Below are 15,498 nucleotides of genomic sequence, written 5' to 3' on the forward strand. Positions count from 1 at the left end.
ATTTTAGACTTCTTATTTTCTTTCCTGGATTTCTTTGTCCCCCCAGTTTATTAGTAGAGGTAGGACAGATTTTAGGGAGAAATAATTTGGAGTTTAAGGTATAAAATAAAAGGAAATTAATAGCATTTGTACTTTGAATTGGTTTTCAAGGTGGAGTAGGTGTCCTTTGGCTTCTTTTTCAGTTTCTAGATAATTGTCATTCCCACTCACAAAAAGTAACCAGCACTGACACTGGCCACTAGACTATGCCATTCCTTCATCATCCACCTGTGTGTAGTCCTTCTCCACTTCACTTATTCTTAAGGGTTTCATCTCCTGGTTCACTGTTTTTCTCCACTTCTGCCATTATCATTTGTAATCTCAATATCCATCCAATGTCCCAGTTTGCTTGCAACAATTCCAGAATTAATATATAGTTTAAATAATTATTTTCAATGCTCTTTTAACCTCACGATTATACTAGATATATCTTTTGATCACATCACACATGGGTGATCCTTCCAATAACCAGATGTCTTTATTGACTCACTTCCTGTATCAGGTGCTAGCCAGTGACCCTCAATCTATGCTCCATTCATGTGGGGGGCAGGGGGGGGCTGAGACACTTTCACAGGGTGTATGAAACTATTTTCATAGTATTGCAAAAAAATGTTATTTTAACTCTCCCCCCCCGCCACCCCCCAATTCTCAGATTTTCCAGAAGCTAAGCACCTTATGTGATCCAGAAGCAGATATGAAAGTCCAGGTGTAGTCTAACAGCCAAACATTTAAGATCATTTGTAAAAATGTAAAATGGTGACACTCTTTCACAACTGTTTTGCTTTTGAAAAATACAGTCATTTTTAACAGATAATAATGCTATGGCATATCATGCTATCATGGCTTTATTGGTGTCATTTTAAAAATAAACCTATAAATGAATATTTAAAAACCCTCAGTTCTGAGGTAGAATATATTAAATATTGGCTTCATGCATATAAAGCAAAAAGGTTTGTGAGCACTCAATAATTTTTAAGAGTACAAAGTGTTCCCAAAAGAATTTTAGAGTTGCTGCCCTAGATTTATTAGCAATAATTTCAATGCCTCAATGATCTCAAATCCATGGGTCATATTCTTTGAGCATTGCTTCCTTCCCATATTCTTGCCAGGGAGGATGTCCACTCCAACAGTCTTTGGTGCCACTAGAATCTAAATCCTTTACAACAGTGTCTCCTGGGTTTCTCATGAGCCTCTTTTCTCTCTGTACTGAGTACCTGCAAACAACTCTCCTCACACTCTTTTCTTCTGTCATCTCACAATCAAACAATCAAACAACAACCATCTGGTCAATCCAGCTTCCCATTTCTTTCACACCCATATGGACACAGCTGAACAAAGCAGCGATGAACCAGCGGGTGGGAAGATGGGAAATAAGAGGGGCAGCAGAATGCCTTTTGAGAAAATTTAGGTCAATAAATGTGGAAAATTTAAAAAGAACAAATTCTTTAAAAACATAACTTGCCAAAAATAGGCTTCAAATTAAATAGGCGAGCTAAATAAAAAAGCCTATCACCATCAAATTGTACGCATAGTCAAAATGCTCACACAGAAAACACAACAGTCAGCTGGTTTAAAAATGAGTTGTAACAAACATTCTAGTATTAGATCACTCCAATCTTACACAAACACATCTACAGAATAGAAAAATAGAACATCTTCAACTTATTTTATGTGACAGAAATGTTGACTTCAAAATTAGATCAGTACATATGAGAAAATTACAAAGGTTGATGTAAACAGCTTCAATTGATTATTAACAAACTCAATCCAGCTACATACACAAATATAATGAATCACTCTCAGGCTGATTTATCATAGCCAACCAAGTTTGATTTAATCTCAAAATAAAATATATTTTTCATATAATACAGATATTTTCACACTAACAGATATAGGCAAATAAACATACAACTATCACAATAAATGCATCAGAAGCACTGAATAAATCCTATTATACATTGATGATAAGAAGTCATTTACCAAAGCAGGACTAGAAAGGAGTACCACATCCAGATAAGGTGAGTCTATGAAATACACACCGCATCCATTGCTCAGTGGTGATATCTGGAAGCACTGCATTCACATAGGAACAGTACAAGAACACTCACTATCACCAAATCCTTTCAGTATTTTACAGGAGGTCCTAACAAATGCAGTAAGAACATTAAAAAGTTACGAGTAAGAGGAAGGAAATACCATAATTCTCATAAATTACAATTGCAAAACCATTTATTTCAAAAGAATTTACAAGTCAATTATTAAATTAGTAAGAAGAATTAATAAGGTCCCTGATATAATACAAATACACAAAAATCAATTCTTTTTCTATATATAATTGAACATATAATTAACAAATGTCATCTACTGTAATAACAATATAAAGTGCTCAGAGACATCTATCAAAAGATTAATAAGTATCATATAGGAGAGACATACCATGCTCGTGAACAGAGATTAATTAATGTAAAGAGGTCAATTCTCTCAAAGTTGATTTAATGCATTTACAATGAACATGTACCTTGTTTGTAAGCTTTGAGAAACTGTGCAAACTAAGTCTAAAATGCACATGGAAGAATAAAGGCTTAAGAAAATCTAAGACAAAATGAGGAAAAAGAAAATAAAAAGACTTGCCTTGCCAGATTTCAAGGCTAACAAAATGACTATAGTAATTAAGACAGTGTGGTATTGTCAGTGGCTTTATTAAATTTGCTAGTGGAATAAAGTAGAGAGCTGAGAAATAGACTCATACAAAATAGACAACCTGGTATGTTGTAGTGATAGCATCGAAAGGTAGTGGGAAAGAAAGGGGTTTCAATCTTTTCAGTCTAGGATAACAGGTTTATTCATAAGGAAAAAAAAATTCTAATCAACACAATAATTAACATAAAGCAGATTAAATCCTGAAATATTAAAAGACAAAAATCTATGGCAGATAAGCTCTAAAATGACCCCCATTGTTACACCTGGTATTCGTGATCTTATGTAATCCCTTGGGTGTGAGGACCTGTGACTTGTTACTAACCAACGCTGATTGGGTGTCACTTCCAATTGAGCTACATTGTTAGTAGTTTCTCTACTGATTCGCTCCATCCTGGCTTTCATGAAGTAAACTGTCATACGAAGAAGCCCATGTGGTCATGACTAAGGGTGGTCTTCAGCCAAAAGCTAGAAAAGAACTAAGGCTTTTAGTCCAAGAACCCACAAGGAACTGGATCTTGCCAATAACCACGGAGCTGGGAAGCAGATGCTTCTCCAGGTGAGTGTCAGATGAGATCCCAGTGCCAGCCAACACTCTGACATAATCAGTGTGTTGTTCTAAGCCATTAAGTTTGTGGTAATTTTGTTCTACAGCAATAGACATCCAATAAAAGTATTAAAAGGTTTAGAGGAAAATAGAGGAGGGTATTTTTAGTGCCAAGACTCTGGAAAAGATTCTTTAATAAGACAAAAAACTATAAATAATAAAAGAAAACACTGACATATTTGCTTACATTCAAATCAAAGACACCTGTGTAGCAAAATAGATTACACAAATCATAGTACAAAGATCATGAAAATAGAAGCAAAGAAGTTATTCATAGCACATATAACAAAAATTCTATTATTAATATATGACAAACTTCAATGAATTAATAAGAAAAAACGAACTCGAAAAATGGATAAAAGACACGAACATGGACTTCATTTTACAAACTACAGATGGAAAACAATAAGGACGACTATACATGTGCATGTGCTCATGCTCAGGTGCATATAGGCTATATGTCATTAATAGTCAGAAAGTGCAAATGAAAACAAAAATGTGATACCCAGACAGGAAAGTATTAAAAACTCTGAAACTGTCAAGTACAAGAGAACATTGGGAACAACAGAAACTTTCCTATGATGGCTGGAGTGTCAATTGGTACAGACAATCTGAGAAATAATACCTTGGCATTGTCCAGAATAGCCAAGGGTGAGCTTTCAGCCCTGGATACATATACTAGGGAGGAGGCTGGGGTGGGAGTGGGTGGGAAGGTTCTGGGTACAAACAAAACACAGCATTCTTATATATAGAACATACTTGAGAATTTTTTATACAATGTTGGAATTTGCAAAAATATTCTCCAAATCCACCAACAGGATAAAAGAAAGATAAAGTATGGAATATTCAGAAAGTGGCATATACATATAATGGAACACTACCATGTTGAAAATAAGTGGTCACCTACAAAATCAAGATGCATTAGACAAAATTTTGGGCAAAGCAAAGCAAGTTGCACAGTAATATATGCAATATGTTACTGTTTACAAAAAGTTGCAAAACATGAAAAAATCTACAATATGTTGATAAGAAGAGATGTGTGTGGTGGAGCTATAAAGAAAATACAGGGAATGGTAAACAGAAAATGCAGGATAAACATTCACCTCTAGGGTAGTTGGTGGAAACAGGAGAATGTGATCATGGAAAGTCAGAATTAATTGTGCATTTCTCAGAGTAGATGACATGTATACTTGTGTTCATTTTAATATCTTTCAGATCTTTGATGTCTGGCACCAGATTATAGAATGTGTGAGTATATGAATTCTGATGCTAAGTCCCACCTCTGACCACAGAAACTGATCAATATCACAGAGGAACCTATTTTGCATATCCATAATTCCTACGGTTTGATACACAGGTGCAGCAGAGCTGGCATACTCCAGGATCAACACAATAGTGTTTTCTAATTCACATACAGTGAACCATAGCAGGGTGTGGACAGCAATATCCAAAAAAACCCCAACCATAGCAAAGGAATCCCTGTCCATCAAGAGTATGAGCCGCACTCTCACAGGTCTGTGGCGCTTGGTCCCAATGCAGAGGTGTACTTTTCATTGGGAGGCTGAGTTTCTGGCTGGAGGCTCTGGGATTTGCTCCTGGGTCCTCACCTACAGCCATGGAAGACAGAAAGCATCCAAACGTACAAAGCACCAAGCAGAGGATAAGGTACTTTTAGTCCAACCCAAATTATATGTGTGAATGACATGTGAATTAACAGGAAAGCATTATTGTATATAGATTAATTTTTGAGATAATCCTTTGGTATGTATGGCATTAAAGTGAATAAGATGAAATACATTGAGTTATTCTTCCTGCCATTACCAGCAATAACCAGCATGAACTCCGCAGACCATGTGCTCTTCGGGACATTGGTATTCAGTGACGGACCGGATTTCTTTGTAGTAAATGTGCTGGGGAAGTTGAGTGAGAGGCAATAGGAAGAGGGCAAGCGTCAGTGCTTCTGTTCTATTTGCATGTCTCTTTGGAAATCAATGGCAGGTGCCATGACAACTATAGAGTCAAAACCTAAATAAGAATAGGTGGTGATCTCTATCCAAATTTACCAAAAACTCCCTCTTTAAACTACTCTTCCCTCCTAACCGCAGTTTCAGGAACAAATAAACCGTGTCAACTACAGGACAGATAAGACTTTCTGATGCCTTTCATCCAGTGGTCATCTCTACCTGCCTGCCTCTCTTCTCCTTGATAAATTCTGAAGTCTCTAGAGATTGCCAAGTCCCTACAGAGTAGGGTCATAGTCAACCAATTTTTGTGTTCTTCCCTCATGCTAATCAATACCTGGACATAGCCAAAAAAGTATGGTAAACAATGAATTAATTGTAAATTCACTCAACATTATTTCACAAAGCATATTCCCCATAGAGATAATATGGATTTCACATTTATCTGTAAATAAATACCATAGAGAGTTCTTGTGAGGATTGTAATGAGATACATGAAAACTTATGGTTCAATTTGTAGCACATATTGAGATTAATTCATGATAGATGCTACATCCCTTTAAAAAAAAAAGTCTTCCCTGTGCCAACCTCATGCATCACTAACTTAGAATGTCTCAAGCAACCTGCAAGAACCTCTTTTTAGAGAGATCATACTGGAAGATCTTACCAGTGGCAGGAGGGACAGATGGAGAGCACAAATACATAGTATAGGGATGTTCTTGCCATTTAGTAAGTTGGGAAGATGTATGCAGAAGACTGTGCAAGTCAGAGACAGAACTTGGAATTAAATTAGAAGAGTAGAGGCAAGGCTACTGAACGGTGCAAGTTTAGTGGCTGAAAGTGTAGGACTATATGTCAATATTCAACTGCATTTCCCATTGTCTGCCTTCTCAGCTCCATACAGAATCCTAACAGTTAACCAAGACCTAAAGAAGAGGGCTATTACAAATTATCCCAACCATGGCCAACTTGCTTTTAGCTTTTTATTTAGTAAGAGAGGAGTCTTGTTATACATGTAGTTCCAATGAACTAGTTTATGATCAAACATAGCAATATTTTTAAATCATTGTTAATATTTACTCATAGAAAATTGAATGTGATATTCTTTATATATCAGGACTGTCTGGGATCTATGATAATGCACCGCAAACTCTACTGATAAATGACATAAATTACAAGTGGCCAAAAGAGGGTAGCATGTCCACAGAAGAAACAAAACATACTTGCGTGTGTGGAGTAGTTCTTGAATATATTCACTGCGGGTGATGTGGCCAGTCCTCCTCCATGCCTGGGAGTTTGACATAACCATCCCATTCTTGCCAGGCATTTACTACTTCTTCCTGTCTAAAAATGTCAATCAAATGTCCAATATATGGGGTCTAGGCCTAATATGTATGCATCCTTGTGTCATCTGCTTAAAACTTGTGCCTCTCCAGGTTTATATAAATTAAACTGCATTCATAGATTTATCTTTTTTTTCTCCTGAACAGATTCTCCCATTTCCTATCCTTCCTGGAATTTTTATTACAGTAAATTCAACTCTGGGTAGAGCACATTCCATCCAAAATGAGTAATTAACATTATTCCACTTTGGAAAAACAGATTATTATCACTATATTTACTTATGTTACTTGTGCCAGCAAAACACATTCTTTCAAAGTTTCAAGACTTAAATGCTCTTATTTTAATAAAGGCTTTTATCGCAACTGGGCTGAAGTTTGGGGAAGTTAATGAAGGGATCGAATTTACAGAGGACATTTTGTTTCTTTTGGAAGCGTCACAATAGTGATTATTGCTGCTTTATTTTTAAGATGATAAGAGTAAGTGTAGAATCTGGTCAAATTTTTTCCTAGGTAACATCCTAAGAGTGTAGGACCTGGGTGTTTGGGGAGAGTCAGTCACCTTAGGTATTGAGATGACAAGGCAGGGGTCCCCAAGCATGAACATATGCATGTATGTTCAGTGCCTCTCCACATAGAATATTCCTCACAGGAGCATCTGCAAATAGGTCTTCTCTTTCAGCAAACTTTCCCTTGGGGCAGGAGGGGGTGAGTACAGGGACAGGAAAATTCACCTTGACATTGCTGGGGGAGGAGGAGGTGCAAGTTAGGATACACTGTGAAGCTCATTTTATTAACCATGTCACTTTCATTAGCTATCAATAACATGTTCCCTTACTCATTCACAGAACTACTCTTTTTCATTTTCCCCTTCTTTCCTCCACGTACTGAATGAACCTGGCTCTCTTCTGCCCATGGGCACATTTCTATAAAATTTTAAAAGAAAGACAGTGGTATAGCTTCCATTTTCTTATTTGTTACCTACACAAGTCTAATTCTTACCTTGATCAGACCTGATATTACTGCCAACCCAAAGCCTTTTTATTGGATCTCATTTGAGATCCCACATCCTGGGAATTGAAAGCAAACACTGAGACTCTGACCAATTATGAAAATATTGTTAACATCTGTGTAGCAATTTTACATGCTTGTTGATAACCCTCAAACAGGAAGGTTATTGTCTTCCTTGGCAATAACAGTGTAGATTCAGGTCTTTAGCTGCCCTCTCAACCTATGTTAATATGACTTTCATTCATTTTGACATTGTAGAGAAAAAGTCATGGGAGCTCCGGGAAGAAAATCGAGTATATAAGCAGAGTAGGAGTGGCCTGCATTCATTCACACTATATGGGGGGAAATGACAGCCAAGTGAGGTTTAGCTGGAATGGAACATATCCACAGCTTTATCACTCTGCAGGCACATTTTGTCACAATAACAAAGTACTGAGAAAGAACCACTTTTATCTAGGTCAGAATAACAGACGCCCAAGTGTTAGAGAGCTTGGGGGAAACGACAGTTTGCAACATCAGGAAGAAGACTGCAATCTGTACAGAGATTTCATCAAGTCTCCACACTGCCTAATAGTTTTCATCCAGTACATTGTAATTACTCCACTGGCTTCTACTGGCACAGCATTTGGATTTCAGCGTCTACCAAAAGAGAATGAACCGCATTCGATGACGACGACATTTCTAATAAGATGCAGATGGTAAAGGAAACAGATGCCTCTGACATCATCTCCCATTTGCCCACACTGGCAGTCTGTAAACTCATTCAAAGGATGCGAGACAAGTCAGGCAGTTTTCCAACTCTGCTTCTAGTCTAAAAAAAAAAACACGCAGCCCGTGGTGGCTCAGCTTCCTTTGAGTCATACGGTGATAATTCCACAAAAAGAAGTTTCATTCTAAGTCTGTGTTAGGCTTTAATGCAAAATTAATCATCGGGGGGGAAATCCTGGAAAATACAGGGAGTTTAGCCATCAGTAACTGCGACTGATTCTGTATGACAGTGACAAAAGGGACAGGATGGGAGTGGTGTGATGCTAGCAGCTGTGGCTTCAAGGAGGCAATACAAAGAAAGGAGTTTTACACAGGCAAGCAGGTCCAAAATACTCCACCAGCCCTTGGCACCCAGATTATGCAAAGACTGATTCCATTACTTCAAAGGAGAAAACGTTAAGGAGGCTGTTTAGCTCTGTTTCTGACCTGCAAAAAACTATATTCCTTCTGTATGTCCATCTGTATTTTATAGAAGGAACCCTATAGTTCAGACAGAAGTTTCCACCATTTCCCCAGTGATATCACTAAACATTATACACAGTAAAGGATTTATTTTCTAGTGCAGGATAAACATGTTAGAAGACCTTTTATAAAAAGCTAAGGAACCTCTGTAGTCCATCTTAAAAGCAAGAGATGCTTGGGTAAAACAGCCACCGAAGGCCTTGAGCAGTCTTTGAGGTTCCGGGACACATTAGCACAGTTGTAGATGAAGAGAGTTAAGACAAAAACTTTAAAAATCTTCCTGTATTTCCTGACCACAATAGAACTTCATCTGCACCTCTGTAGTGGAAGCACTTTAGCAGAAAACAATTCAGAAACCAAGGCAAGAAAGTAGTGACATAAAAATTAAATTGTGCTCTGCCAAATATGGTGTCTATTTTTAAAACAATCTCTCTGTGCAAGTAATTAACTGAACACACACATTCTCTTCTCTTTTCTCTCTCTCTCTCTCTCTCTCTCTCTCTCACACACACACACACACACACACACACACACACAGTACAAGAATAAACAAACTCTTCTAATTCATGTCCACAATTGGGTTGGAAAGTATTAGTGCAAATTTCTGCTGACCTGCAGCACTCAGTCCATAAACTTTGGGTATCCTAGACGGTCCATCAGTGTCCAGCAGATGTTTTCAATCTGCTTAATTTTATCTCTAGGCAAGTTTTGTTTCCAAACATTAGTATTACTTGGTGATATTTCCCCTTCATAGGGAAGATTGAAAAGGTTCGTGGAAGTGGCAAACAATATTTGGTTTAAACTAGCAGGAGACAAAGGGATGCCAAGGAAGGCAAAAATCCTTTCAGTGGTTTTCTGGGGGAAATGCACAATATCTTCAAACTTGATCAGCTGGTAGCTGGTAGGTAGCAAATCTGCGTTTATTCTCAGGGCTGCTGCTGTGTGTGCCAACCACAAATGAGACAACAGGGAGACTGCGTTGGACTTGGGTTTTGCTAATTCTTTCCTTAATGATTCATACTCCAGAGCATAGCCCGAATTTAAGCTACATCTGCCTTTACCTCCCTCTACTTTAAACAGTTTAGCTAAGCGCTCTGGTATATTCTTCAGAGAGTAAAGACTTGGTTTGCTGCTGTACAGCATTGAATAAATCCACGCCCGAGGGTCCCTTACTACATACAATGCCCTCAGCGAAGATCCCAAAACTTCCTGAAAAAAATGAAGCTTTAGGGTCCAGCTCCCACTGCTTAGACTGAGCACAGGCCGTGCGCTTGGGAAGTAAACCAGGTGTCTCCTCAAAGCCCTAATGTATTCAGCATCTCTATCAAAGGCGCCTTTCATTCTACTTCTTTGTTCGGACAAAGACTCTCTCCTCTTCGATTTTCTTTTCTTGTCCTTATTCACTATAAAATATTGGGCCAGTTTACCCCTGCTGGATTCATGCAGATGGATGTTTTGCAAATGCAGTTTTGTATCTTGGACTAAAGACTGCAGCCAGCCTCGGAGTAGACGGAAATGCACACTGTGGATATCTGATGCCTTCCATTCGCAGGCGTCTACAAAGGAGTCAATTTCAAATTCCGTCTCAGGGATATCAATGTAGGCTGTGGGAACCCTGATGTAGAGAAAATCACTACTGTTGAAAAATAGTTGTTTGAGAATTTCAGCTCCTGAACCAGGAAGTGAGGTAATGACAACATCGGGACGATCAACGTGGTGCCCTTGGGAAGACACAGGCTTCGTGCTGGCCTCCATCTCCGTCCCTGCCCATTTCGCACAGATGGGCTGAGTGCAAGTGCTCCACACGTCCAGGAGCTCGATAAACCACAAGACAACAACAAGTATTAGGATCCATCGCATTAGCTTTCTAAAAGAAAGGTAAAACCGCCACTGAAAAGTTAAAATCAACAAGCTAATGCACAAAATCAACCCAATTGCTATATTAAATTTAAATCCAAAGGGGAAAATAACTTTATCCTGTCTTATGGGCCTTACTATTGCTTGAGAGCCCAAACCAAATCGGGTGATTTGGCCCTGATCGGCCACATTGGCAAAGCCACCAAATCCCAGGTAATTGAATCTTGCGTTCAGGTTGTAGTAGTCAGTTACAATGGAGACAACATGTTCAGTATTGTTGACGTTGAGAGAAATCTGAAGTCCAGAGTTGGAATTATCAGTAAATCTGCAGCTGGAAACATTGACATATGGCCCATGAAAGACATATGCAATTCTTGTGATTGTGGATTCCATCTGAAACGTAACATTAACAAACTGGGTCCACCGTTTCTTAAATTCAGCAGCTTGCTCTGCTTCCTGTATACTAGCAACGGGGCTACTGCCATGGTGATCAAACCAAAACATTTTGTAGTGTGCATCCCACACGTCCATCATGGCGCCATTATACTTGTTCATAAACCTATATGGGATGTACTTAAAATCAATATCCAGGTTATGAAAGAAGGCACTGACAGATTTTATTGGGGAATCATCTTGCTTCTCAATGTGATCGACAACCAGCAAAGTTTGAGAATTTAGGAGAAGCAAAGCGCGATACACGCTTTTCAGCTTCATTGCTGAAGAGTAAGCAGACACTGCCTCCCCACTCACAAATATCATTTCCCCATGTTGAGAGGCAGTAATGATTTCCCCTGCTGCGTCACCAACCTCCTCACTGGTCCACTTGAGCCACTGTGCACATTCTCCCAGTTGACCTTCCCAGGGCTTATTACACTGGCTCGTGGGTGATGGCGCAAACACCAATACGTTGTTAAGGTGGCTCAACTTGGGTCCATAGAGAGCTTCGGAAACAAATACTTGCCCATTGGGAGCAAAAGTAAATGAGTTCTGATCTGGATGCTCATGTCCTGGGTTAAAGCTTCTCCACCCATCAATCCAGGAGTATGGCTGAAAGTGAACTATGTCATACACAGCTCGACCGCCTAGTTTCCCAGATTTAAAAGACACAAAGGTATTGGTCTGGGTATTTGGCAACCCAGCCCCATAAGTAACAACACCCCAGTTAGGGAATGTGTGCATTTTTGCAGTACCATATTCAGCAGGAGGCTGTGGGGTGAGCTGGGGGTCATACCAGATGTATTCAGTGTGAAGAGTACTCCACCTCTGGGCAGTGGAGGGGACCATTGGTCCATCTTTAGGTCGGTGCCTTCTAATTTGCTGAGCTAACCAATTTCCAGCTCCATTCTTTAAGATGAACTTATCCAAGAAAACCAGCTGGCTCTCTGGACCATAAAACCAATTATAATTGGAATCTGCTATACCCACAGTTCTTTGGAAGCCCGGTAAAAGGGTGGCGTAATAGAACCAAAAGTGCATTTTTAACCAGTTATTATCCAAGTTGTTGATGTTAAAATGGCGCTGGGCCAGAAAAACGTACTGTGTGACTGATTTAGCTGTGTAGCTCCCATACGCCACACCTTCGTCCAAAGAACCATCGACAATATGATTCAACAGAAACATGGTCTTTTCCATCACATCTACTACAACTTGTTTCCATAAATTTACTTTGGATTCTCTTTCTACCCCGGTCACCAAGGCCCCGGTGAGCAGTGCTATCATGTTAGTAGCTTGGTGGTTATGAAGAAGTTGTTTGCCCCATGAGCGGACCTTGGAATATTCATACATTTCCTCGGTAATCACCCATATTTTCTCCAGGTATTTTTGTCTTCGGTGATCATCTAGTAAGTTATATAAAAAGTCAAAGGCAGTGGCAAAGCCTGTTAAGGAATGGCCAACTGGGACCTCATCCCCTGGTGCATTCTCAACTAGCCAGTCTTTGTAGCCAACCATCCTGTCCATATATTCCAAGACAAATTCAAAGGCAACCTTGTCTTCTGGGCATAGCAAACAGTACAGTGCTAAAGGAGGCAGATTGTTACCATAAATTTCATTCCACTTGGCAGCAAAATCAGCATGCTTGGGTGGAGGTAGGTAGTATGTTGGGTTGGACAGCATGACTGTCACTGCACTTCTGATAGCTCTGAAAAGATGCAAATGGCTTGTGCGAGACTTTTGTCTCATTGCTTGGATTTCTCCCGCATCGAAATATAAACTTGGATGAAGCATGCTTTTTTTCAGCTTTTGGTTGGATCTGAAATCTTGCACTTTCTGTGTCTTAAACTGATCTATATCATCTGCAAAAACTGCCCAGTCAGAGTAATTGCTTACAGATTCCTCAAAAGTTGAGAAAGCAAACATCACTAATGCTAAAAATAAGAAATGTCCTGTAAACATTAACGCCATGATCCATCAGGGAGTTCCTTTCCTTAGGCGATCATGTCAAACAGAGTGCTCAATGTGGTTCCCATCTGCTCAGTATAAAACACCCATTTAAGGCCTTGATAAAACAAAGACTATAAATCGCTTATGCTGTGAAATCCAGCTGATAGTTGGCTCCTTCAAAGCAAATACGATTGCCAAAAAGAAAAAACTTACACTGTATATCTGCGTCTCTAACACAGTTTTGCTTCCAATAAAACTTCAAGGAATGTTAAATCCTCTAGTTTTTCCATATCACAGAGCAAACAGTGATATACAGACTCAAACATACTATGACTTTAGGATTTACTTCCTTTGCATAAATTTAACATGAAGTGTCAAAACACACATTGTTTAAAAAGAAAAAGAAAAAGAAAAAGGAGAAAAAATCACTCCAAACTCCAAATGAAGTCATTCCTAGCATAGGAAACCATCGCCGGGAATAAAATCACCAAACGTGAGTGATGCCCTTGTGTGTGTGTCTACCCAAAGAAAGTGACGAAGTCTGAAATCCTTGGGGTGGACTCGGTTGTTTTTCTTCTCAACTTTTTACACTTCTGGCTTTGAGAATTTTTTCTTCTCCGTTTTTGGGTGAAAAACATCCTCAATAAGCTTCCAAAGTCCTACCTGGTTTTAAAAATCTCAAAATTCCTGCCCTCATTTCAAATCTGTCTTTTTCAGGCCTTCTTACTTATCAGCCTATTATGACCCAGAGGAAGCATTTTCATGTCTTCTTTTATCAGCTTCATCTGTGCAGCTAGAAAAATCTAATCTCTTCAGCCACCTAGGTACATCCCTTCCAGTCATGAAGTAACCACCAGCGGGGAAAGAAAACTCCCCTTTCACCAACAATGACGGCTCTTTTCTGCTCCTTTTTCATGACATTCCTTTCTGGAAGGAAAAAAAAACACAAAGAAATTCTCTGAGGCTACAGGTATGCTGGGAGTGGATATAAACTGATATCTCAATTCGTGTACTGGACAGAAATTTCGGAATCACAATAAATCTGTTATTAAATACAATCTAAGTTAATTCAATTGATTCTTTTTTATTACTATTATACTTTTAAATGCACGCATTAGGATAACAAAGAACAGTGGCAGATGACAAGCAGCTACAAGATATAACTTTGGCCGACGGTATTTATTTTAACTGTGGCTGACTTTAGCCATTTAAAATGTTTTAAGGGGGTGAGGGGTAATGAGGGGTAGAGGGGTTCTAGTGTATGGTGACTAAGGGAAGGAGATTTGACTTTGGGTGGTGGGCACACAGCCAATATATAAATGATGTATCATAGAATTGTGCACTTGAAACCTATATAGTTTTATTAAGCAATGTCACCCCAATAGATTTAACTTAAAATGTAAAATAAATACAATGTTTTTATTCGAATGCAGTTTACCCAGTGAGTCCTGCTATGATTCTTGTTGTTTCAGGCACAAAAAACAGCGATGAAAAGCAAAAGTTGCAAGGACCTTTTTAGATTCCGTCTGAGGGTTTAGCTTTCATGGGATCAGAAGGTGTCCCTGTCAGGGACCAGTCACTTCCCTCAAAGGAGAAATCATGACAATGTGTGGGAGCAAAGAAGGGCAGTTCCGCTCCCACCTCTCACCTGTAGCCTCGTTTTCCATCCTCATAAGGAACCAGCAGAGGGAGCTCAGACCCAGACTTAAGGAGTCCCTGCGAGTCTTCGGATGGGAAGAACCTACCCAAGTTTCAGTCCTGGACAAGTCTCCTCTCCGTGGGAAACGTTAACCCGAGGAGTTTTCCTGCTCGGCCCCGCCTGTTGCATTTTTTAAATACGCTTCCTACGAACGTGCCGCCCCCATCCTGCGCTTCCCGCTCCCCGAACTCTGCCGGTGGTTTGGGGACAGAAGACCCCTGAATGGTCAAGTCCACTTACCTTCGCAGATCCGGACAGGGTCCTCCGGCGGCGCTGGGCCCCGAAGCGGCGGAGGCTGGGAGTTGGAGAGAACTGCGGTGCGCAGGAGGCCTGGCCGTGCGGCTCCGCGCAGGGTCCCCGGAGCCCCGGACCCCGCGCTCCCCGAGCTCCAACAGGCTGCAGCCCCGCGCTGGTCCCCCGCCCCGCGCGGACACGCTTGCCCTCGGGGAACGCCGGGACGTTCCCGGGCCGCCCGGGACCGCGGGAGGCAGGTCCGCGCGGAGGGCGCTCTCGGGGACGCCGTGTCCAGCGGAGCGCCGGCGTCCCCAAGCCGCGATGCCCGAAGCCGCCGCCGCTGCCGCCGCTCCTTCTTGCCAGCTCGGGCGCGCGGCCCGGGAGCGAGAGACAGCTCCGCGGCCGGGGCGGGCGGGCAGACAGGGGCGGGGCCTGGCCGGG

The 15,498-nt window shown here is 40.5% G+C and overlaps 2 protein-coding genes across 2 annotated transcripts in view; both read right to left on the reverse strand.

Moving 5' to 3' along the window:
* Window positions 1-1,847: 1,847 nt before the first annotated feature.
* On the reverse strand, window positions 1,848-13,483 carry DSEL (dermatan sulfate epimerase-like). The gene has a single exon (XM_023752664.1). It carries the CDS (start codon window positions 13,143-13,145, stop codon window positions 9,507-9,509), a length of 3,639 nt encoding a protein of 1,212 aa, XP_023608432.1. The 5' UTR covers window positions 13,146-13,483; the 3' UTR covers window positions 1,848-9,506.
* Window positions 13,484-13,556: 73 nt separating this feature from the next.
* The window catches only part of LOC102436640 (CASP-like protein 4U1), a 20,613-nt gene continuing 18,671 nt past the window's right edge, over window positions 13,557-15,498 (reverse strand). Inside the window, exons 2-3 of the mRNA XM_014454452.2 lie at window positions 15,064-15,489; window positions 13,557-14,051 (exon numbers count right to left, since the gene is read on the reverse strand). Of these exons, the coding sequence (XP_014309938.2) occupies window positions 13,945-14,051; window positions 15,064-15,489 (533 nt within the window). The 3' untranslated portion in view covers window positions 13,557-13,944. The remainder of the gene's footprint in view (window positions 14,052-15,063; window positions 15,490-15,498) is intronic.

The sequence above is a fragment of the Myotis lucifugus genome, unplaced genomic scaffold (genome assembly GCF_000147115.1).
Source record: "Myotis lucifugus unplaced genomic scaffold, Myoluc2.0 scaffold_36, whole genome shotgun sequence".
NCBI classification, from domain to species: domain Eukaryota; kingdom Metazoa; phylum Chordata; class Mammalia; order Chiroptera; family Vespertilionidae; genus Myotis; species Myotis lucifugus.